General features: G+C 40.5%; 4 protein-coding genes across 7 annotated transcripts in view; 2 read left to right on the top strand and 2 right to left on the bottom strand.

Annotated features, from left to right (window-relative positions):
• The first annotated feature begins 427 nt into the window (after positions 1 to 427).
• On the top strand, positions 428 to 4,043 carry sftpbb (surfactant protein Bb). Of its 4 annotated transcripts, none has more exons than XM_042218395.1 (11): positions 428 to 612; positions 857 to 909; positions 1,022 to 1,096; positions 1,224 to 1,346; positions 1,496 to 1,627; positions 1,729 to 1,809; positions 1,897 to 2,080; positions 2,164 to 2,306; positions 2,505 to 2,585; positions 2,878 to 2,988; positions 3,557 to 4,043. In XM_042218395.1, exons 1-11 carry the CDS (start codon positions 561 to 563, stop codon positions 3,599 to 3,601), a joined length of 1,080 nt encoding a protein of 359 aa, XP_042074329.1. In that variant the 5' UTR covers positions 428 to 560; the 3' UTR covers positions 3,602 to 4,043. The 4 variants fall into 4 exon arrangements, with proteins under 4 accessions (XP_042074329.1, XP_042074328.1, XP_005916371.1 ...); XM_042218394.1 differs by having other exon boundaries at positions 1,019 to 1,096; XM_005916309.3 differs by having other exon boundaries at positions 854 to 909.
• A 107-nt stretch (positions 4,044 to 4,150) lies between these two features.
• usp39 (ubiquitin specific peptidase 39) lies at positions 4,151 to 9,389 on the bottom strand. The gene is made up of 13 exons (XM_005916307.3): positions 9,194 to 9,389; positions 8,815 to 8,893; positions 8,640 to 8,734; positions 8,418 to 8,554; positions 7,462 to 7,614; positions 7,147 to 7,372; positions 6,979 to 7,053; positions 6,564 to 6,631; positions 6,131 to 6,319; positions 5,065 to 5,207; positions 4,796 to 4,931; positions 4,582 to 4,668; positions 4,151 to 4,436 (listed from the first exon to the last, which is right to left on the bottom strand). The coding sequence occupies exons 1-13, from the start codon at positions 9,252 to 9,254 to the stop codon at positions 4,383 to 4,385; spliced, it is 1,503 nt and encodes a 500-aa protein (XP_005916369.1). The 5' UTR covers positions 9,255 to 9,389; the 3' UTR covers positions 4,151 to 4,382.
• Positions 9,390 to 9,609: 220 nt separating this feature from the next.
• On the top strand, positions 9,610 to 15,001 carry cunh2orf68 (chromosome unknown C2orf68 homolog). The gene is made up of 4 exons (XM_005916306.3): positions 9,610 to 9,850; positions 12,139 to 12,254; positions 12,376 to 12,518; positions 12,605 to 15,001. Exons 1-4 carry the CDS (start codon positions 9,741 to 9,743, stop codon positions 12,725 to 12,727), a joined length of 492 nt encoding a protein of 163 aa, XP_005916368.1. The 5' UTR covers positions 9,610 to 9,740; the 3' UTR covers positions 12,728 to 15,001.
• Positions 15,002 to 22,599: 7,598 nt separating this feature from the next.
• Positions 22,600 to 25,205, bottom strand: part of mat2ab (methionine adenosyltransferase II, alpha b) — a 5,126-nt gene continuing 2,520 nt past the window's right edge. Inside the window, exons 8-9 of the mRNA XM_005916305.2 lie at positions 24,971 to 25,104; positions 22,600 to 24,497 (exon numbers count right to left, since the gene is read on the bottom strand). Coding sequence (XP_005916367.1) covers positions 24,395 to 24,497; positions 24,971 to 25,104 — 237 coding nt within the window. The 3' untranslated portion in view covers positions 22,600 to 24,394. The remainder of the gene's footprint in view (positions 24,498 to 24,970; positions 25,105 to 25,205) is intronic.

Genomic DNA, 25,205 nt, shown 5'->3' with positions numbered 1-25,205 from the left:
CCGGCCTCAGCTCAGATACATTTACTCAGCTCTGCTGCCATCTGGTGGTCATTTTAGATTTCTTCATGAGCCAAGGTAGAGGCACGTGATACGTGTTGTTTGACACTAACTGAATCTGATGAGACATGGCGCATGGGCACAGGAAGAACCGAGTGAATTATAGTGGAGGTTCCAGACAACCTGAAATAAAACTACAAAAAGTGGCCACGTTCTTGGCGAAGGAGCCTTGACTCTCAGTTCCCTTCTGCTTTTCATGTTATGTCAAGAGCGTCAAGTTTTTATACCAGACACCCCTAAAAGACATGCGCCTCCAAGGCTCGGAAAATGTTCGTTTATCCACTCTTAGCCTGTATTTATCACTGCAATAGATAACTAAGGAAGTTTAGAGATTTAATTTGAAGCGTATGGCCTTTAATAGTCCATAGGCGCCTGCGCATTGCGCATGACGTTCTGATAGGGTAAAGACGATCGATCTGTACTTCCGCTGCAACCCAAACAGCTGCACCGATGTTTTTATAGTCAAAATCATCCGATCTGTGTTGTCCTCTGCTGCTTAAACCATGTCTGCATCTGGATTTGTTCTCGTGATCCTCGCGGTGTCTCTGTGGCCCGGTAAGATGGACGTTTACTCACAATCACATTAATGTCTGCATCACTGCGCCCCCCCCACCAGACGACATTTATTCATTATTCAGTTATACTGTATAGAATATATAATGTAAACTTACACCAGGCTGTTGTTGCTGTTTATTGAAAACGTATAACCCCCTTGTAGTGTTGTAACTATATGCTAACCGATGCTGAAGCCATTACCTGCAATCTTCTGTTTTCTGTTTCTTTTCTCTTTTCACAGAAGGAGACTCCAGGTTTATTACTGACCCTTTGTCATTCATAAAGCAGAAATCTCTGGTAAGCCTCGAAAAGAGCACATGTATTGAAAAAAAAAACCCAAACAAAACTGTATGTTTGCATAACATGAAAGCGCGAAAACTGAGCAATTTTGTCACTGTGGCTTCAGCAGACGTTGGATATCTGTCCAGAATGCAGCCAGATCATCCAGCTGTCGGCCAACATGATTTTCAGCAGCGATACCAAGGTAAAGAACGGTTTCACTTGACTTTCACTTCACTGTTTTACTCGCGACACGAACTGGGCTTGAAGAAATGCTTATTAAATAAAGTGGCCGCCACACCCTTGTAATATTTCTCTCCATGCGTTTGCAGGGAGTCGTATATGAAAGCTTGCACGCTTTGTGCCGCCGCCTCCCTGAAGAGCAGGTGCCAGAGTGTGATTTACAGGTGAAGACTTACCTGCCCAAAATCCTGCATCAAACCCCTGATCACGTGGTGAGTTTAACCTCAAGTGAGGCTTCTTTTTATGAAAGAAGACAGTAAACACTGAAGCCTTCTGAGAGTCCTTTTACTTGATGTAAAATATTTGATATATTGTGTTTTGGGGTTGTTGTCTTTTTTTCTTTTTTTTTGCTTTTTTGTAGAAACCAGGAGAGCTTTGTGCAGCTTTTGGACTTTGTGCTCCTCACGAGAAAGAGAAAGTGCAGAAACTCTCCCACCGTGCAGCTGGCACAGATACATCCAGCCGCGCACTGGCCACAGGAACAAAGACAGATGTCAGTATGAGAAAGCAGAAGTCGAATATAAATTGAAAAGTGAAGTGAAACCTTTGTGAATTTTATGAAATGGGCCTCTTATCGGCTAATTCTCTCTCCAGGACGAGCTCAACCCAGTTTGCACCCTGTGTTTGTTTATCATCAAGAAGCTGGAGAGTCTGCTGCCCAAGAATATGACTGAGGTCATCTTTTCTTTACTTTGGTTCATTTAAAGAACCGTACCATCCATCACATCGTGTAAACCCTGCCTTGTCCTTCTTGCCCTGCAGGATGCTATAAAGAAGGTCATGGGGGAGGTCTGCGATCTTATACCCAAGCACTATAAGGACCAGTGTGATGATTTCATCAATAAATATGGCGTCGAGATTGTCGAATTCCTTTTGTCTTCTGCTGCACCTCACACGATATGCAGTCTTCTGCACCTCTGTCTGTTCAATGAGCAGCCGGTTCCAGGTTTGTCGTTATTGATGTATAGACTGGACCTGGCTCACTTCCTCATTCACCTAATTAATGGTCTACTGTTGCTGATTCTCCAGAGGTGTTCCTCCCATCAGACTGTGAGTCATGCCGCATACTGGCTGCGCTGAGCCGACTACACCAGGGCCTCAACGCCACTGAAGCTCAAACTTATGCTTTCCTGGAGTCTGTGTGTGACATCCACCCTACCGCCATCCCTAAGGTCTGACTCTCAGCTAACAGTGGTACTCTTAGAACAACACTCTTTACAAATTATATGGAACTTTAAAACACTTGAAGCCAGTGAGCCTTTTGGTAAATTTCTCCAACCTTTTTATGCGATCATTCAGCTTCTTGTCTGGACTTTCGCTCGAGTCTTTAAAGTGTCACAGCACGATAATACTGTTGATTCTCTTTTCAGTGTGAAGCCTTCACCAGTATCTACGGCTCACGGCTGCAGAAGGTCTTGGGAAACCAGATGGGATATCCTCATGCATGTGAAGTAAGAATAAACTAAAGGTTATTGTCAATGGGTTTACATCTGAATAGCAACATAGAGCCTGTATCAGCACTAATTCAAATTTTTACCACGGCCTGCAGCGACACAGAAATTCAGCAACTAAAACCTTCACAAACGTGCACTGATCTGCAAATTTACGATGTGAATCATTCCAGTCAGGGCAATATCAATCCCAGACACACAAGTAACCACTTGATGGCACCACTCATGAGCGGCTGTCATTCTTTAGGTGTTGTTCATGTTCTCATGATGTTTCTTTCCATCTGTCCTGCAGAGAGCTGATCTGTGTGTGGCCTCGAAGCAGCTGGAACCGCTGGGAAAGAATCGTTGTACCTGGGGACCAAGCTACTGGTGCAAAGATGCTGAAACTGCTCAGGAGTGTGGTGTACGTGAAATTCTTTATTATTAGTAGTGTGGAATGATAAAAGACATGAACATCCATGTGAAAACTAAATATACAGCAATTAAATCGATTTTGCCACTGGCTGCCTAAAGTTATGCATCCCATCTTAAAGAAAAACACTTCAGATCGCCAGCTGGACCCAGCTCTTACTCTTCTGTGTATTTGATAAACCCTTGCTATCTGTTAAAGAGTCTTCCAATCTCTCTTTTCTAATAATTTAGCCAATTGATGAGTTTTTTATGTTTATTGATTGCATCAGTAATACTCCTTATATAAATATCAGGATCTGTATGGAAAGACAGCTCAGTCTGCCCTGAGTTTTAGTTGTGGCAAACATGTAACATAATGTCCTCTCTGATCAGAATACAAGCAATTTCCATCCACTGAGACTGGTCAGGTTGGGGTCTACCCCAGGTTAAATGTTAAAATCACCAGTTAATTGAATGTGTCTTTTAATTATGTCTTCTCCTGTCCTCTGACATACACAGAGAAGACTGCTACTCTGTGAGACGCTATGTTTGTTTCAGATCTTTGTGTTTTCAATCTGCAGAATCAAGCCTACTGTGAGAAATACATGTGGAAGAAGAATGAGTGAAGCCTGCCAGACTGACTGCAGCCTTGTGCACACAGTGACCTACTTTTTATTAAACTGATCAACTGTTAAATGTTTTCTACCTGTGATGCACTGATTGTTTGTTTTTTACATTTTTGTTATTGTTGCTGTTTTATGGGTAAATTTTCCATATTCCAGTCAATAAGCCTTATGAATGTTACACATGAAGTTTCCAGTTTGCATGAAGTGTCCCACTGAGGCTGGGGTTCATTCTGAAACATTAGTTTAAGGCTGAACAGTAAGTCTTATTCTGTGTATTACAATAGCTGTTATTATCAATGTGAAAATCTGCAAGCCACACGCTGAGCTCTAAGAATATAATGGAAACTACTGACTGATCGACACAGCTGCTGCTTCTGTAACATTATTTGATCTTGCCTTGACTGCTGTTGCAAATGACCACATATGAATAAAAATGGTATTATCAGAATCAGAATACTTTATTGATCCCTGGGGGAAATTATTTTTTGTTAAATTATATTAAATTATATCAAAGGTGTGGTGTAAAAAAATGTAACCTGCAGACAGACATGTGTACTGGACCTGGTTTATTTAGAAACTTCCAAGTAGTAAAAAGATAAAACTGTGGGGAAAAAAAGAAAAAAAAAACCAAGCAGACATTTGCTTCATGTGGTTGTAAAGGATGCCCTGATGCTCTCTTGCCACTCTCATTCAACATTCTGTTGTTTTAAAACAGATAAATACCCAGTTCATGTCCAGGACAATCACAAAGCCTCTGGTCATTCACACACTGAGGAATACTTTAAATCCCCATGTGGTTGTTTCTTCCATCATTGCTTTCTTGCCTCTTCCAGATCTGAGAGGGGGGGGAGAAAGCACACTGTCAACTACAAGGACTCCTTGTTAAACAATTAACGCATGTCGTCAATATCACAATCCGAAGATGCAATGGTCTGCTTCAAACTGTGGATGTTGCACATAAAACTGAGTGGTCGACTTGCCTGGATGTAAGCCTCTGAAAGTGTGATCATCTGAGGGAGGATGTCAGTCACCTGCAGGTCCTGCATCTCGTACCACTTTCCAGTTCCCTGATTAAACACAAAGACAAACGGATGCCGTTTAAGACAAGTCACAGTTTACAAAATCAATTTGGCTAAAAGCATTAACTTGCTCGGTTAATTCTATTAGCAGTACCAAAAAGTTCTAGATGCTTACATGATGCAGAACATGTATTCTGTACGCTCCCTCAGTGGGTTTCCCATCATGCACTACATTTGCAATGAGGTCATACGTCGTGTTCTTCTCGGTGGCTTGAGCTTCTTCTGTCAAGTATTCACGAAGGTCTACATTTCTGTTGAATTACACAAAGGGACGACATACCGTCATTTAAACCGAAGACACAATGAACACACAAGAGATACAACACGCAGTAAGTATAATGTCTTTGATCAAGGCTACATTTTGAATACATGAATGGCACTTACGTTATAGGGAAGTTGACAATTGTGGGGTTCTTTTCCACAAAGAAGTTGTTCTTGGTGAATCTTTTGATGCAAAAGATGAGGTACGGAGGCAGTTTGGTCAACTGGAACCTTTTGAGAAAATTCTCTTTGTAGGTTTTGTATTCCTATAATTAAGGGAAAATACACAGATTTGTTCTCAGTGTTCAATTATTAATAGAACTCACATCTAAGTAACACTAAGCTTTAAATGCTCTAATTTCAATTAAAATAGATTACACCCTTTCAAAATTAATGTTATCAACAGATTTTTCTTTCTTTTTTTGGAGGAAGAGATTGTTTTGAATCAAATTAAGTGGACTTTTATGCAACACCAATTTGTACCACATGACTGAATGGCCATTAGCTGTAGCATCGAGGACTGCCCTGAGGAGAAATGTCGATGTAGAGGCAGACGTGGAAGGAAAGGGATTCTAGAGAACAGCCTGAAAGGTGAAACTTCTCATGATGCTAGACAGAAATCACGCTTGGTTGCAAAGAACCAAAGCAATAATAACCAGGAGCAAAACAAGACAAACACGTCTAAGCTTTGCACCACATATCCAGTTCGTGGATATTAACGGAAAAGCTAATAATGCTTATAGACTGTAAAAACCTAAGTTTCAATGCAAACTTTTGTATCACTGCAGGTTTTCTGCAATAAAAGTTGTTAAACCCAGTAGCTACGTCATGGATGTTAGAGGGCATAATGCTGCGCTTGATATACGCAGCGCACTTCCTTCATTCTGACACTAAGTGTGTGGCACAAACTCAAGAGGTGCGCAGCTGTTCTCCACATCGGTGCAAGCACAGTGGAGGAGAGAGGACGATATAGGCTGTAGTTGTGTCAGCTACATTAACCGTTTCTGATAAAACACTGTCACCTAGTGTTGACACCTTTAGTGCAATTTTGCACTTTCTACTTTATATTACTGCACAGCCATCAGTAGTACAGATCACTCCAATGCGATATTGACATGGCAGTATTTGCAAGCTCTTTTACTTTGTGAGAGTGATTATCAAAGCCAGTAGGATTAAAATGAATCGGTACCTTCTCTGTGCTGCCATTGAACTTGGCCAGGATGTTAAAGAGAGGGACCTGAGGGATTATAAGCTGCTCTTTTTCATCCTTGTACAGTGGAGCAGTTGGGAGGTCAAGGGTCAGAAACAGAAAGGAAGACTCAGACATCTGCTCCTGATACTCATCTGTTGTAAGCAGAGCCTCTTTTTCCTCTGGCGGCTGTAAGATTTTAAAAATCAAAGTCATCAAAACATAAACAACTCAATTCACAGGAATTGAGTTATATACTTTCACAGAATACATAGTAAAATGCTATTGGACTCTTAGAAGAACTGAATCTTAAAGAGTGCAGAACTTTAAAAGAATTTGAATAAGTAACAAATAAAGTCAAGTTTTTCTATTACTAAACTTATTCAGGTCCATATGTTAAACAATTATCTTATAACACAAGCAAGAAACTCACCAAATCTGGGTGTGGGAGTTTTTTGGAGAAGATCCGCATGCAGCCTTGAAATGCTTTTGTAATGATTGCTATGAGGGGAGAAGGACGAGAAAAGGGAGGTTTAGTGGCCTCATAATGAGGTGAACCATCGAAGTGATCTCTTCCACCTGCTCTACATTCTCACTACAGGTCACAATGTCATCTGCAAACGTCATAGTCCACGGAGCTTGTCCATCACACTGCAGAGTCACAATATGATTTTGTGCAGAGACTGCAGATTCTGTATGAAACCCAAGGTTCGAGAATCAAAAAAATACAAATTGAATTAACCCTTAAAGTCCTTAAGATGCTTTTAATATCACAACAGAAGGCTAAAGATGCACTACTGCATTAGAACCAAACTTAAGAGTCAAATCCACTTTTTTTCCCCACTTACATGGCTTCTTCTTTGTGCCTCCGAGAGCACCATGCAGGGCATTTAAGAACCACGTCATGAAGTCCACAGCATCGCCTGCAGAACAGAAAACAATCAATTAGCACCAAAACCTGTATTGAAAGCCTACCTAAGCCCAGAAAGTACAACTTAGTGAATGTAAAGCAATACCTTGCTTTGTAATCTGGAAGTTCTTCTTGCTGCACAACACTACAGCCTGCAACATCTCGTGGGGCGACACATGGGCCTTAAAGTTTCTTGGATTCCAAAGTTTGCGCATCAGCTCACCAAACCTCTGCACCAAGAGAAACATGATGTCTCCCGGGGGCCTGCGGATTCCTCTGTAGTTTTCCTCCTCCAGGAAGTAATTTCGCAAAGGTGGAACATTAGAAAAAGCCTTGAAAAGAGAGACACAAATGAGAAGGGAGGACATTATTCAAAAAATGTACAACAATTAATAAAATCTAGAGTGGTAGATATCCATACCTGTAACACCACATTGGCATAGTCATTGGCTTTGATGTTGTTGAGCCCTACAATGCCCGGTAAGTAGGTGGTACCGTCATAGGCTCTGTACAGTTTACCCTGCTTGTCCAGCCCCGCAATGTGCTGCTTGGTGAAAGTTGGCTTCAGCACGTACTGTAGAGAGAAGAAATGTAAGCAAATCAGCTGTTTGTGGTAACTCTTCCAAAGCCAGAGCTCAGAAATAATGACAAAATCAAACAGAACATGGTTAGTATCATATCAGACTGAAAACACTGGTGCTTCTTCAGTCAATCCAGTCACAATTCAGACTGGAAGATATTTATTCACTCAATTCAGCTTAAAAAAAAGTCACTAAAGTCAAAATATTTTGAATGTAATTTAACCTTTAGCATAGATATACATTTACACTGTAGATTCTTTTTCTTCTTTCGGCTGCTCCTATTAGGTGGCATCACAGCGGATCATCTGCCTCAATTTCACCTCTTCTCATTACAGCCCAGTATATGCCTTATCCCTCCTCTGCACATGTCCAAACCTCCCTCAGACTTGTCTCTAACTTTGCCTCTAAACTGCTCAACCTGAGCTGTCCCTCTGGTGTAGCTAATGCTGTCTATCCTGGTCACAGAGATAAGTGAATACGGTCCAGTGAGTTTAAATGCTCAAATTGCCTCCAGTCACCAGATTTCAAAGCAATGGGATGTGATGAAACAGGAGCCACACATCATGGATGTGCAGCTGACAAATCTGCAGCAACTGTCTGACACTATCATGTCAAAATGGACCAATTTCTCTGAGGAATTTTCAATCACCTTGTTGAATTTCTGCCATGAAGAATTAATAAGCAAGCTCTGAAGGTAAAAGGGGTCCAAACCTGTAGTAATAAGGTGTACCCTATAAAGTGGCCAGTGAGATTACATGAATTTTAGTTTTAGTATGAAAAGCATTACTTTACTTACTGTGATATCTTCTAGTGATGAATCAATGATCTCATAGTTATCTGGCAGACAGTAAAACTTGAGTGTATGCAGATTGAGGAACACATGATGGGTAAACTGTACGCTGTGAGTGTACGCGTGAGACTTCAGACCTCTTCCTACAAAAAACAAAACAAAACCCACACAAATCAGTACAAATACAACAGGGTCTCTGATCCCCAGTTAAAATGTCAATTTGCCTACCTTGAAAGTATTTCCCACATATAAGGCAGGCGTAGACATTGATGTGGGAGAGAGAGATGGAGCAGAGTTTCTCAAAGTCGAAGTCCAGCACACTCCTGCAGGATTGACAGACGTGAATTCACCTGCAGAGGTGGAATACAGCTTTAATAGCAATACACAGTCTACTCCGGCCTACCTGTTTATGGTGTCAAGGTAAGGACAGTGGCGGCTTCTTCGGTCTTCTACTGCATGTCCTCGTCCCACTTTGGCTGCCACTGCAACGTGAAGTGGCCCAAGAAGAACAAATGTCAAGCCAAACCATGTACCAACATTTCAAAGCAATGAGCTAAACATGCTAACTAGCTTAGCTTTAATGTTGTGAGGTATGCTTGTTTTCAAACACTGGGTGCTTTAAGATGATGGGTATCGTTGTTTTTAGCACACAGTGGAGACACTTATTGATCCGTCTATACGTTACTGGACAGGCCAGTAAAAAAAAAACGAACACACCACTGGCTAACAACAACGCTAACTGCTAACCAAACGCAGGGCATACGTTTGAGGAATATACTTACCTCCGTCTTCATTGTCATCATCATCTAAATCCACCTCTTTTTCACGCTTCAAAGAAACCATAGCAGCAGAGAGACGGCGTCAAAACAATGGAGAAGCTAAAACTTTACGTTATTTGGAGGGAGTGATGAATGGGTCAAACACGGTGCGCCTCGAAACTCGCGGCGATTGTGCGTTGTAGCCGTGGAGCAGCAAACTAAAACCTAACCCGGAGTTTAAAAACCTACTAACGCTATACACGCTGTTAATCACTTACCAAAAACTAATATAATAACTTGCCTAACTTCTAAACTCTAACTGGACCTTTGTTTGTCTTATATATATATATATAATATATATATAAAGGTTTGTCATGTATGGGTATTTGTTTATGGTGTGCAATTTAGTTATAACATTTTTATTAACTCAGGGAGCATTATAATTGGACAACATGTTATCGTTAGTTAGCCGTAGCTATATAGCTTTTTGACCGTTCACAGTGCTCTGATTGGGACTTGTTGCAATCAGTAGTGCTTAAATACTGACTTTGTTTGGAAGCGGTTTGCTGAAATGGATGTTTTAAGAGAAGAGGGGGTCCACGAGCTGAAATACAAACCAGGTGGCCGCTTGGATATGAGCCACGGCTTCCTGCACCATATCCGGAGGAACCAGATTGCTAGGCGAGTTCCTCAGCTGCTATTAGCGTATGCTAGTGCAATAGGTCATTCAGCTAAAAACATAATCGTTGTTATTAGTAGTGAAAAGTAATTTTATGATTAAGTGAATGTTATCTTGTTATTAACACACACGCTTTTACATTCGGAGCTAAAATATATGGGGAGGTCGCAGAGGCCTGGTGACCAGTTCGTTTTGATTTAAGATGCTGAGAAGCAAAATGATGAACAACTGCATACTGAAAAAAACTGAGTTCAATCAGTGCGTGCATCTGTGAAAAGGGGGGTCATTTTTAACTTGTTTTTGACAGAAAACACGACAGACACCAAAAAATACTAGGAAAGCAATTAAACACATCACTTCACTTCTATAATGTTTTTGTTTGTAGGTTTCTTTGAAATGCATTTCAGTATAGCAAGTAAACTTGGCACAAAAGGTAAGGAAAATCTGTATTTGGCTTTTGAAAATAAGTGATATTGGACTGTAAAGTCTGTTTATGTCCTCTTAAATTGTGCCACTTGTGGGATGTGTCCATGAAAAAACCTGGCAAATCTTCTCTGTGAATCCTAAACAGTTTTTTTCTGCTACTGACTCTTGTTTTGAGATTCTAGTATCCCGGATACAGACAGTCAGGTGTCTGGTTGTTGCCGGATTAGCACCACCTGTTATCGTGGACCTTACAGGGTACGTGCCAATAGGGCAACTTCAAGTACCTTATCCAAATTAAAGGCCAAGTTCTATTTGACGCAGGATGTCAGACAGGCGACGAAATGGGAATCCCAAGAAGACGACACAATAAGAAGACTGTTTCTTCACCCTGTCAGCACTTTGGAACAGAAGTCAGACTTCAGTAGATTTTCAGTCAAGGTTTGCAGAACAGTATGACTGCCAGGAGGCTTGCCATGACTGCTGTTCACCATCAGGCAAATTTGCGCTGCTGTTGGCAACATGTGCACTGGGACACTGTGATGATTGCTGCACTGATAGGGTAGCAGCTTTTGGTGGAGGTAGTGTTATAACGTGGGGCAGCATCTCCTTTGGTGGAAAAACGAGGCTTGCCAAAATTTGAGCCAATCTCAAGGCAAGAGACATTGAGATGAGATTCTGCAAATGGTGGTCACCACAACAGAGCGGACCACCTCAGCTCCGGTCTTTGGGAGTGAAGAGGATGGAATGTCCTACCTGAAGTCCTGACCCTGTTGAACAGTTATGTGATCAGCTTGGATGTGGACCAAACCGGTGACCAGCGCAGAAGATGCCAAGCTGTTGAGGCTGCGTATGGTTACTGCTGCATGCATAGCCCCATATTTCTTGGATTAAAAAATTGCTAAAAAAAAAAAATTTAAGACCTAAATCATCTAGTTCAGTAGACAACACCAAACAAGAGTCAATAGCAGAATAAGCTGTTTGGTATTGAGAAGATTTAGCAGGTTTTTCATGGCAAAACCCCCATACTCACCTCTGCTGATCATTCAATGCATATGTTAGGAAAAATGCATTTTCCTTAGAAATGTGGGACTACTGAAGGGCAAAGAAAAAGGCTTCCAACAGTATGAGATTTATTTGCAAGGTGGATTGTTACAAGAAAGAAATAATGGACCTTACTTTTTGTGCCAAATTTACATAGGAACGACCTACTTTCATAATGCATTTTCTGAACTATACAACAAACTGTTAGAAATTTACATACATGCATATGTAGGCATGGATATCATGTCCATGAATCATTTCACACACAAAAAGACTGTTCAAGGAAAATCCCCAAATTACATTGCAAGCCTGTATTTAAGCTTCTCAATACTGGCTGAAGACTGGCTGACTTGTAAAAAGGGGCATTTTGCTGTCAGTGTCTTTCAATTTTATTTAAAAAGTGACCTCTGTATACAGTGGTTAGTCAAGTCAAAAATCACAATTAAAAAAACAGTGTTACTCCATTAATGCTTGGGTTTGAATAAATGGAGAATTCTGCAATCTGTGACTTTGATAGTAGTCCACATGACAGGTTATTATTAAATGCGGTTGTTTCATTCTGCTGTTTTAGCATTAATTTCATGTAATTAAAAAAAAAAGCCAGGTAAAATTAACTGTAAGATGAAAATGAGAGCATCACAGGGAAGAGTTAAAAATATTTCTGAGGCTTAATCTTTTCTTTTCTTTCTTTTTGAATGAACAAATTGTTTATTACATGTTCTTGATTTAGGTTTTATTTTTATTATTTATTTATTCATATGCCATGGAACAACCAAGTTGTCATATTTTCTGCATTAACAAAATTTTGATTCCCTTCCTCCAGAGATGACTATGATAAAGAAGTGAAGCAAGCCAAAGAGCTTCAGCGGCGGAGACACACCACAACCCCTCGAAGACCCCGTCGACCTGACATGCAAGTGTACCATCCTCGAAGAAGACGTAAGACTGATGTGCTTTCTCTTGACTTTTGTGCTGATTGTGCACCCATTATCGGGAAGATAATGTGTGTGTGTGTGTGTGTGTGTGTGTGTGTGTGTGTGTGTGTGCGCTCATTGTTCAGATGGTTCAGAGCCAGGGGCCGGTGCTGATGCTGAAGAAAACGAGAGTGGATCAAGCACAGAGACTGACGCCAGTGGGACTGAACTCTTTTGGCTTGAATATGAAGCAGATTCTGGTACCATTACATCCATCCTTGTGCACAAGGTTAATGCCGATTTCTTTTTATGGTGTTTTCAGCTCTTTAGTCATTTCCTGTGTGTAATTCCTTTAAATGCCCTCTGTTTCTGAAGGAAGACAAGCCTGAGAAGGTGGTAGAACGTGTTGCAGAGAAGAACATCCTGGATGCAGCCATGAGGGCAGCTCTGAAGGTTCGAATTCGAAAGGAAATTGATAAAAGACGAGACAAACGCTGAGCAATCAACAGATTACGACCATAAAGGAGCTCCACACAAAGAGGAGTAATGCTTCGTTTGCAGTTCTGCACTCCTCCAGAGCACTCTTGTGCATTAAGGGTATAAGAAGGATCATTTAGAGTGACTGTCAGCAGAGATCTAACATGGAGACTTGTATTCAGGCCTTTTTTTTCGCAAGAAGGAAGAGCACAGTTTATGGCTGGGAGTTGTTTTCAGGTTTAATTGCAATTCTTGACCTTGGACAGTTGTGTTATTCTCTGATTCACATATTGAGGACACATTTAAGTTGACTGGACATTTTTAAAATTGTTACTTTTTTTTAATAGTTGCATTTAGAAAGAGCAGGTACTCTTCAGCACAGAGTCCTAAAAGTGTTGTCCTCCATGTCCTGTGATTCTTGTGTTTACAAAGATTCTGTTTTGTTAAATTAAGATTTGAACTCTTTGTGCGAAGTGTTTTAAGCTGATCATCGGTCTGTCAGCAATCCTGTGTTTAAGAAATGAGGGAAATTAGTTTTGAAGTCCGAGTTTAGTAGATGTTGGGTTGGTAACTGTTCTGTAGGTTTCAGTGCTCTGATTTATTTTGGATTGTTGAGAGGCTTATTTTTGATACTGTAATATCTTTTTGAGAATGACACTTTACATATAAAATGTATAAAAGCCATGCATTGCTGTCCAGTTTTATGGTGCTGAGCACCACTTTTTTTTTTCTTATCATCTTATATGACAGATTCTGATTTTAAACATGAATATAATACTGGAACATAGAAAAATACGGCATCACTTTGATTTGACAAATGTTTCACATCACATTTTCAGCAGGTGGCAGCATCAGTCATATAACCACACAGACCTCTGCTGTAGTTTTCCTTCTGTTTAAATCAGGTTTTACTCTGTACTTCTGTATAAAGAATGCATTTTTCTACAGAGACCTACTAAACAGTTTAGTTTCCATAAAAAGGGCACTTTGAATTGTTCTAATATTTCCCCCTCTGAGGGGCTATGAAGAATTAGGTGGCAAGTTGCTGTACATGGAGTAGCACCTTAGGTTTGTATCCATTTCAGGATCTTTGTGCACCTCAGTCAGAGCTTCGGTCCTCTGCTTTGTCAGAAATCTCATCTCATTGGGGCTGCTTGTCCAACAATATATAGCCTCCTATACAGAGGAAAAACTCTTAATTTGTCGAGTTCAGATTTCAAGTGGCAGTTTTATATTTTGCTATGCAGAGCTCTAAAATATGAACTTGAGTTTTCTGTGACAAAGCAGATGTTCATCTTGTGACCAAAAGGAGTGATTAGTTTGTGTGAAGTTGTACCTGTTCTCATATTATTTAAGCAATTGTGATTTTTGTATAACTTTTTTCCCACTATTATGTTATTTCTTTCCCCACCTTTTTACCTGGAGCAGTAGTTTATGATTTGTTTTTCTACTTTGACTTAACCAAGCAAGCTGGAACTCGCTAGTGATGTATTGTGAAAATGCCTCAAGTCAAATTCCTATGATTCGTAAGACCCTACCTGACAGCTACGACAGGATTCATTTTAAAACGGATGTCTATCAGTTATTCAAGAAAAAATGAGGAAAAAAAGGTCCGTCCCCCTAAAAGGCCGATAGCATGCACATGTTAAAATGTCTGTCTCCTATCAAACTCGAAAATGAAAATAGGAAGCTCCACTTCCCTGGCTATGGAAAAATACAAAACTGACTTGACATTTAGACAGATAAACTGTTGAGCCACGCCATAGTGGGAGATTACTACATTGTTTTTATTGACGTATGAAGATATGCAAACTTCATCCTCTGATCACAGGGCGGGCCAAATATTACACAAAGCCTTGTCAAGGAGGAGTGGGCTGTGCAAATTGATTGGCTGAACCGAAACACTCCCCTTCAGGCCGTCAACGCCCTCCTCCAGCTTGCTTTCATTTCTTAAGCAGCATGTGACTGAAGAGGAGGGAGACACATTCCCAGGGTAGCTACTCTGCTGCTCAGCAGATTATCTAAAGTTACACAGATTTCCAGTTGGCTGAAATGGCCCAATCACAGCTCACAATTCAATACCCGACCCTTAGTGTAGCTTATCATTAAAAAATTATGTAACTCAAAACCTTTTCTTCCGTACGTTAATTCTGCCTGTGAAAAGCTTTTAAGGGGTGAAATATGCAGTTTAGCAAAGCACCAATTGGTTAGCCATTGTGGTAAAAAGCACTGGTTAGACTCTTTTCCCATCCACTGCTGTATTATTTAAAAAAAAAAAAAAAAAAGACAAATTAAGAAAAATCCAGAAACCATAGACATACAGTTTCTATTTGCAAGAATGTGCAAGTTTGTATTGTCTTTATTTTTTACATACAGTAGATGTTCATACACTCCACTAACAAACATACTGACCCAATGTCAAAATCAGTCAGCCATTCAGCTTCTCTACTATCAGGGCCTACATCACATTGTTTGTCTTGATTTATTTACTGAAGTACTAAACACTTGAACTGAAATATTGTCAACAAGAGCACTATTGTCAAACCTAGCATCCAATATCTGACCCCTCAATGTTTGGGGAGTTTAGAGTTCTGTTTACTTTGCTGGCTAAATCATTACAGCGAGACCCTCAAGCCACATCACCTGACCATGCGTCTGAATTTCTCTTCTTTTTTTCTTGCTTTTGATGTTCTTGTAACTAAATAGAAATCCAACTTTATACCATCGTATACTATAATAAAACACATCTTGAAATTTGTAATGAGATCAGCATTTGAGGTTTAGCATTTGGCTTGGGAACTTTTCTCAACCAAATGGAGCAGTCTCGGAGACAGATGTTATACAACAGATCAGAGAATTGAGGCTGGGTTACTTAATCTCAACGTCATAACACTTCGAAAGAACTTCCAGCCACCCCCAAAAACACAATTGCACAACTTTGGAACTGACAATGACTCAGTTTGATTCACAGTTACCTTGTTATCTGCTGTACCTTTGTAACTGTACTTTGTCGGTATAAGATACTGTGAAGATAACCTGTCTTTCTAAACAGCCAAATCATGTAATACATACTGTGACAAAAAAAAACGAACTGCTAGCTGACGATGCATTTTCGTTTTAAAAACAAATGTGTTATAAAAGCTTCATCTATAAATGTGTAACTAAAAAACAAAGCACTCTTGAGTTCCCTTGTGGTTTGCAAGTTCACATTTTATTTCGCCCTTTGTTAACAGTTTAAAGCTAAATTAAGGCGAACATCTTGTGCAGAAAAGTTGGAGGAGGAAGTCCAGTTTTCTGCAAAAGTACAGTAGAGCAACAGCAAACACTTACAGATATTGTATCAGCTGTCATCTAATCCTGACAGTGAATGCCAGTGACCTCAACTAAACAGCTGACCTGCCTCTGCCCTTCTCACTATGACTGTATTCCACTTGCAGCATGCTTAAGTCGACAACCAATAAAAGGCTAAAGCTTTATCAGCACGTTGCTACATAAGAAAAAAGATCTGCTTAGTATGTCTGTGTGTGTGTGGTGCATTGTTCTTGAAAAACAAGCTTCCAAGCCTCTTTCCTTTAATTAGTTCTCAGTGCTTTTCAGTTGCAACAGCCTCTGTTGGTACCATGGTGCTGTTACCGTGGTGAGTCTTCTTGCCCATTCAAGGCTGTTCAAGTATGAGCTCCCCTCTACTAACATTCGGCTAAATATAGATGCTTAGCTGTCGAGTGCTGTAGTGGAAATGCACAGCTGCTGCAGTACGACCAGTAACCACAATTTGGGTCCAAGAAGTCTAGTGATGTTACTCGAGTAGCAGAACTTGACTGTAACTGTATGTGCAAGGCTAAATTTCAGAGTCAAGAAGTACATCCAGTCCTCCGTAAAAGGGAAAGGGAGAGGTTCCTAGAAGTTATTTCCAGTAAGGCTTCTCTTGCTCAGCATATAGTAATTCTCAGTTGAAGTTTGACCTTTGCAGTAGAAAAATTAATACGCTCACACCCAACTTCATTAGGTATACCTGTTCAACTCCTCGATGAGTCTCGATTTCTGCTGCAACATTCAAAAGGCATGGTCAGAATTCAATGTAACAACGTGACAGCATGGATCCATCCTGCCTGTATAAGTGGTTCAGGCTGCTGCTGGTGGTGGTGGTGGTGTAATGGTGTGGGTGTATTTCCTTAGTACCAACTGAGGCCTACCTGAGTATTGTTGAGACCATATCTATCCTTTTATGACCATAGTGTCCCCATCTTCTGATCGCTGCTTTCACCAGGATAACGTGCCATCTCACAAAACTCAGATCATCTCAGGAGATTAACCAGGTCATCTACTAACCAAAAAGTTGGTGCTTCAATCCCTGGCTGACAGTCATGCCAAAGTATCCTTGAAAAAGATGCTCAACTCCAAGTTGCGGTCCATCATGGGAGTGTGAATGTGTGCGAATGAACTAGAAAGCAAATAAAAACTGATTGTTTGAATGAGGGATGTCGTAGTATATAGTGCGTAGTAGAGTAGAAAAGCTCCATACAAGAACCAGTCCATTAAACCCTTATCATCTTAAACTGTTTTTTTGTTTTGGTTTTTTTTGTAACACGACACTTCCCTATACTGAAATGGCATCACACTCACTAGATCTCAGTCTGCACAGACTTTTATGCCAATAAAACATCTACATGATTTGGAGTGAAGCCTTCAGTACAGGAAAAACTGTTCTCAGCATAATATTCCATTCAATGTGACGTTCCCTCAGCAGGTCATCGACAGGTTAAACTGCAGGTGATTTTTTATGTTAACTTTTCAAAATAAAAACGAAACTTAACCTTTAACCTCCTAAGACCCGAACTCTTCCATGGCATGCATTTTTATTTATTTTTTTATATTTGTGCATATTGAGACCCAATGTATGTAAAAACAAAGAATCAGCAGATTTTTTTTTCTTTAACCTGATGAGAGCCACATATGAGGACATTTGTTTTAAATTTTGATAAAACAGAGGCAGTATAATGTCCTCGTAAGTGGATATCAGGCCCTTGTCGAGCAAAATTTTGTATTTCGGTCTAGACAACCAAAAATGTGATTTCCACATATGTGGACGCCAGGTCCTAGGAGGTTAAACAAACAAAGGGACATTTTTATTGTTTATTTGGTTGCATTTACCCTTTCTCACTTTAAACTTTAAACATTTTAAGCGGCTCAGTCTAAATTCTTTGCATACACCTGTCTCCGGAGGCAAATATTTTTCTTAACAGTTGTTTGCCATTTCCTTTTGGCAGCGAGCTGTGTGAACTGCCCGAACTTGTCCGACATTCTGGTGTGATTAGGAATGACAACAGAATCTTCTCAGACCATATTTGGCCTTTTTATTGCTTTCATTACAAAACTGTAATTAACATATTACTTTGTGTTGCATGCTAACAATGACATGTTTCACAACAGAATGCCAACAGTACAAATGACTAAAATATCACATCATAAAGTTTCAAGGGTGTTTGATAATAAAAGAAATATCTGTGCAAACCTTTCAAACTGCTAAATTGGGATCTTATGTCATTTTATCGATTTATTAATCATTACTATGATCTCATCAATTTGTTGTAAGCTTTGCTCTGGTTAACAACTTCAAATGTAGCTAAAACGGGTGCTCAACCTTTTCAAAGCGACCGATGAGTTCTGAGATGTAACTGGAAATATTATCTTCGGTTAAGAAAGGGTGGGACATGTTCCCCTTTGACCCTCAAATCGCAGTGTTTGGAATTTGCTTCAGGGTCATTGCTCATTACTTACACAACCATGGATTTGTTTTTACATTTCAGACACATTACGATCACTTATTTGGAAGGTATCGAGCAAACCATTAGTCAGTCCATTAAGACACCGCAATGTTTTAACAGTTTTGAAGTTCAAACAAATTCACCCAAAGCATATGCAAAGAAACGGTGAAAAAATAAATAATAAATAAAAATCACACAATTGGGTAAATGCATGCTACCATCAAGTTGCATTTTGTCTGAATGGCAGGTTATAGTGTAAGGTGGATTATTTAGAACATTCAGTGCCAAACACAGATATGAGCTGTGCTCAGACTTATGCTTGGTGTACAACTGGACACAAATTAGGCAAATGACAAAGGTTTACACTGTATATTCCCTTTGATATACTTATTTACTTAAAGACACATGTTTTAAAAAATGGTGGCAGCATTTTTTAGCCTTTTTAAAGAAGCCTTTTGTATGGACGCGTTAGTACTAATTATCATGTTAATACTGATTATCTGTTTAATCGTACCCTTTACAGTCTCTATATAAGCACCCTAAACTTTATAAACAGATTTTTATTTATGAACTCAGCTTTTTGCCTCCAAAACAGCATGGAAATGAGACCATCTGAGGTGTCCTGTGGTGTGTGGTGCTGGTTTGTTGGTCTCTATGGATCTTGTGTTGATCCTGCAGATCCTCAAAAACAGAATATGGAGGTTTGGAGGCTCCATCAATGCCTTTGGTCCTTTCTAATGCTCTTCAAGCAATTCTTTAGCAGATTATGTGCATTTGCAGAAATCATTGGCTGGTAGGTCGTAGGGTAGGTCATAGCTCTGGAGGGATATGCTTTGTTTTGGGGACTTTGATCATTTAAAAGCAGCATAGATATGACTTGCAAGGTTTAATCATGTTTCCAGGATGAGGAAGTATAAGTGTAATATTATTATTATGTATAATGTATTTAGAGGTTGCAAATTTGTTGAGTGCCTAATGACATTTCTTTTACTGTACTGTATTTCATGAATGGATTTTACAGTTCACCATCCATCCATCCATCTTCATCCGCTTATCCGAGGTCGGGTCGCGGGGGTAGCAGCCTAAGCAAAGAGGTCCAGACCTCCCTCTCCCCAGCCACCTCCTCCAGCTTGTCCGGGGGAATACCAAGGCGTTCCCAGGCCAGCCGAGAGATATAATCTCTCCAGCGTGTCCTGGGTCTGCCCCGGGGCCTCCTCCCGGTGGGACATGCCTGGAACACCTCGCCCAGGAGGCGCCCAGGGGGCATCCTTGCCAGATGCCCGAACCACCTCAGCTGGCTCCTTTCGATGTGGAGCAGCAGCTGCTCTACTCTGAGCCCCTCCCGGATGGCCGAACTTCTCACCCTATCTCTAAGGGAGAGGCCAGCCACCCTTCGGAGGAAGCTCATTTCCGCCGCTTGTATCCGCGATCTCGTTCTTTCGGTCACTACCCACAGCTCGTGGCCATAGGTGAGGGTAGGGACGTAGATCGACCGGTAAATTGAGAGCTTCGCTTTTACACTCAGCTCCCTCTTCACCACGACTGACCGGTGCAGCGTCCGCATTACTGCAGCCGCAGCCCCAATCCGTCTGTCGATCTCCGGCTCCCTTCTCCCATCACTCGCGAACAAGACCCCGAGATACTTGAACTCCTCCACTTGGGGCAGGAACTCATCCCCGACCCGGAGTGGGCACTCCACCCTTTTCCGGCTGAGAACCATGGCCTCAGATTTGGAGGTTTTACAGTTCACCACTAATCTTAAGTGGTGAAGATGAGCAAAACAAGTTGTCTGTGTGAAAAAGCTGCAGCTCATAAAACACAACAACCAACATAACTTAATAACTTAACAGTGAAGCTCTTCATGAGTTAATATGCCTATATATAAAAGCTTCTGGCTAGTTAGATATTTGACAATATTGCTATGCTCCTGATAATATCGCCTTTGTATAGACACAGAATGTCGATGGTTCTGTAAATGCTTTCAATCTTAAATTCTTAGTTCCTATATCTGCAGGTCTTTCCCTACTAATCTTCACCTTGTGCGTTTCCTACACTTACAGCTACCTTTATACTATTTGGGTGTTGATTTACAATAGTTTCCCAAGTTTAGGCTTGAGTTACAGTGATTACGTGTCAGAGTACTAAGTATACTGACTGAAGGGCTGGGAAATGGTCGACATGTCACAGAGCAAGCTGTTCTGCTATCAATTCAAGGTTCACTGTGACATGTGAACATCACTCTACCTAAATAAAGTGTGCTGATGAATGTAGTTATGACCTGACCCTGTTTTTAAAAGAGCAAAAATGGTCTCAATGTTAGAATTTCTCTAGTTAAATCATTAACTGAACAGGCATTTTGAAAGAGCAGAAAAGTAAATGAATAAAGATTTTAAAAGTATAATCACTACACAAACCCAACCAGCTGTGTCGCAGATTTCACAATCACTGACTACTCGTCAATAAACCCAACCTTTAACTGTGGGATCTCCTGATCTTCTTGGATGTTGACCCAGTAGGTAAGAGGTCAATTACATTACACGTTCATTTTTTCAGTGTGTACAGTTTAGGTATTAAACTTTCCCTTTGGAAGAGGAAGCGATATGAAAACCAAAAAAAACCCCGCAACATTGCAAACCTCTTTTATTAACTTAAGAGATTTCTTTATGTGTACAGGATCACTTACATTAAATAACATGCTGGAATGAATAGTCCAGCACCAAGCAATGAAACCAAAACATGGTTTTGTAATCAGTTAGTTTTGGAACTTGTTACACAAACAAGTGAAGACCACTCCTCCCTTTTTGCCAGCCAGGTGTTGCACACACCTGGCTGGTAGGTTAGAATACATTACGTGTGTCTTATGTAACTGCCGAACATGAGCTGAACTTAACTGAAGACTTACACAAATTATCTTGCGCAATTTTCTTTGTTAAAGGCTAAGGCAGCAGGAGGTATGCAGTTTTTTTCCCTCCCTTTGTCTCCAAACCACTCAACCTGAGCTGTCCATCTGGTGTATTTATTTCCAATTGTGTCCACAGATTTCCAGCCATCTTGTAAACCTTCACTGCCATCTTTCAGCCACACATTACCGCAGACCCTGCCTGCACAGTCTTCTTCACTGTTTATTGCTTTGGATGGTTGACCTCAGCTATTTAACCTCATTCATCATTATTGCCGTAACCAGATCATGATACATTATTGTCCATCTTTATTATTATACAGGTATGCATACCCAAAGTTTTTCAGTCTGTTTTGGAACAGTACAAGTGGCTTTGCTTTTGTGACTCAGTGTGTATAAAGTCTTTGATTTTCTGTCAGAAATATGTAGAATTTAAGGAGCTATTGACATAACGTGATGAGTGTACATGAGGTCAGTTTTGCTTGGTACAGCCCTGACTGTTAAAACTATCTTTAAATGTTTGTATTTTTCCCCCTCAAAACCATTTTGGGTGTGCCTAGTATTATCTGCCCTGCCACAACTGGTACCACATTGTTGCTTGGTAGCGTGCATGAAGGGTGGGAGGGTACACAGATCAAATTACTCTTTGGAGCTTCCTCCATTCCCACTACCTACCATATAACCAAATTATCAGCTACAATTTGAGCTTAAAAAGCTCAGCCAGGGTGTTGGTTGTGCTCCAAGTCACATGAAAATAACCTGACTTTTATCTTGTTCTGACAGCTGCTAGTAACAAATCAAAAGACCGCAGTGAACATTGCTCAGGGCTGAAACCGGTCCAGTGGCTCTGAAACTCCTTTAGTTCCCCCGGTTAAGTGATGCTAGCCTTACCAGTGACCCTGACGATGAATGCCAAACAGTTAAACAAAGTGACTAAGAGGTAATGTGTACTGGAGACCTACATGTATCCATTTGGATTGCAGTTTATTTATAAACCCATTCTAATTTTGTAGATTTTCAAACCAATGTTAATGATCAACATTAATCTTGGAGGGTTTCTCCCCACCCACAACCACATTGTACTGCAATCTGAATTTTCAAGACTCCAGCACCACCTTTGGACCCCGAGCCTGAGTCAACCTACATCACAATTCTTAAAATGTCACAGTTGAGTTGTTTTACAGCCCCAAGTTAAAAAAAAAAAAAAAAAAAAAAAATACCCAAAGACATTTGAGAGGTGTAGTTGTTTATTACAGAGAAGGAAACTACCCAGTTAAAAAAACAAGTTTAATACAGAATGAGCTACGTGTTCCTTTGGAAGTTGAACGCATGTTGGTGGTGGGGAGAAAAGCAAATGGGGAGCAGAGGAAATAGAAAAGGCACTCTTACACTTACTATAGCCAACGGGATGACCTCCGAGTAGTAAAAAAAAAAAAAAGGGACCAAAACCAAAACTTCTATCCCACACATGAGATGGACATGTAAACAAGGCTGGTTTCTCTGTACTACACCAACCAAATGTTGCCATCACAGTAACGGGGATAGGCTTGAGCCAAAAAAAAATTAAAATAATTGCACCAGATATTTAAAAAAAAAAGAAAAAAAAAAAGGGATTTTTGATAACTAACCTGCCTAAAAAAATAAGTTCTGCAGTCCAAAAATAAAAAACGGTTGTAAAATAGTCATTTACAATTAGCCAGTGACACTTTCTTGCCGAGGCAGTCCAAAGCTTTTCTGTACAACACTCTGGAGCCTCAAGCCAAACACCAAAATGACCACGTCACAAGAAAGTCAAGACCTAATACCCAAGTTTGTTTAAAGCTGCCTTCTGAAATTTCGGCTTCTCTGTATCCACGCCGAGTTTCAGAGAACAAATAAATAGTGTTGAGGTTTAATTCCTAGCCAATAAGACTGTGGCAAAGAACACACCCCTCTAAGGACAAAGATGAAACAGGTTTCTCTGTAGCTACACCTGCCATCTATATACACTTGAGGGAAATGGAGTCTTTAGGTCACTTCAAAGGATACAAAAAAAAAAATTAAATAAAATAATCAAGTGAAACTAGTTTTTTTTTTAATGACTAGTTTAAAATTGAATTTCAATGCATAAGCAATTCAATTTTTCCCCATAACCTTCAAGTATAACCAAAACCTCTGCAGACCAGAGCAGTGACAGCAGCTTCTGACTTTTCTGTATTACGTCAGAAAACAGCAAAGGTCTGCAGGGGTGTCTGAGGCCTAATGCTCATTTAAGAGCTTGAATAATTAGGATTTGGCTTGCCCCTTAGCCTGCAATGCATAGCTTTTTTCTTTTTCTTTTTTTTTTTTTTTTAAAATAGTGAAAACAGCAACAACCCTTGAATTTTAAATTGTGCCATTCTAGCATCCTCCACAAGGATGAGGGGAAAAACAAGCTAACAAAAAGGATAAATGAACACTGGGGGTCAAGGAACAACCGTACCAGGCTGACAACAGGAGGAATTGAGAGAAGCTAACAATTTTAGGGGGACACAGCCAGATCACACGACTCCAAATATGCACTTGAGAGGACTTTGAAATTATTTTTCTCTTTTAGATGTCATGCAGACTCATTAGTAGCACCAGTAAATTAAGAGGAATATCACATAAAGCCTACTATACTACCGCCATGACAGTGATAGTGACGATAGTGATGAGTGTGGAATGCCAAAAATGAGGGCTGAACGCCGCTACTCAGCGCATCACAATACGAAGCGGGGGGAACCTCAAGACGTGGGAGAACAGTAAGTACTACGGTGCATGAGTTCATGGAACTCATCTAGTTCTTTAAAACATCAAGTTTCTGAGGCATGCCTCCTGGGACCCAGCACGATACTGCAATCAGCAGAAAAACAGTAACAAGACAAAAGAAGGGAGGTGGAGTGAGGAAAGCGGTTAATGTGTTAAATGGTACCAATATGAGAGAAAAGGGCATTTCACCCCCGGAACCTTGGAGGCTTCTCTGTAGTATACACCAACAAGCCTGGGGGTAAAAGCTTAACAGGTTTAGTATTTGAGTTTTTTGGGGACCTCCCAAGGGAAGGAGTCTCGGCCAAAGTGGCCGTAGGCTGCGGTCCTCTGATACAAGGGTTTCTTCAGATCCAGATCCCTGGAATACATAATCAGACTCTTTAGCAGCAGTCACATCCAGTGACCTCAAATGCACACACACACACACACACACAGGCATAATACTCGAATTAGCCAGTGGGGAGTGGCGACAGCGAAAAAAATAAATTAGATGGCTGGCTGGTAAAGAGAGGAACGTGAAGACTCAACACTTACCCTGCTAACCAACCACAGGACATTGCAGCTTGCAGAAACCAAACTCCTCCCATTTATAAAACCACTAACTGAGCTAAATAATCCAAATACAAGACCCCCCACTAAATAAGCTGTTTGCCCCCACTGAAGCTTAGGTGTTTAACCTAATGCAATTTGTTTATTACCTCCCCCCCTAATTAATAATCTATATATAGTTTATTTGGATATAATAAACTACAGATTGGAGAAACTAACATACAGCAATCCTCCAGGAACTGTGCTATCAGTGAGGAGGTGGCTTCAAAGGTTGTACATTACCTGACGATGACTCCAGGCCGGAGATCAAAGTTCTTCTTCACGATGTCAAGTAGCTCCCTCTCACTCTTGTGGGATGTCCCATAGTGGAAGATAGAAATCGAGAGGGGGTGGGCAACTCCAATGGCATACGACACCTAATACAGCACACAGATGTGTTATATCAAGCAGGAAAACAGAAAACTTCAGGCAGGAGTCTGCTGCAGCCTTGCTCCCTGAAATAAAGACTTGGGGGGGG

This window comes from Haplochromis burtoni, unplaced genomic scaffold (assembly GCF_018398535.1).
Source record: "Haplochromis burtoni strain Fernald_Lab_line unplaced genomic scaffold, NCSU_Asbu1 Contig_18, whole genome shotgun sequence".
In the NCBI taxonomy this organism is placed as follows: domain Eukaryota; kingdom Metazoa; phylum Chordata; class Actinopteri; order Cichliformes; family Cichlidae; genus Haplochromis; species Haplochromis burtoni.
This window is presented reverse-complemented; position numbering and strand designations above follow the sequence as displayed.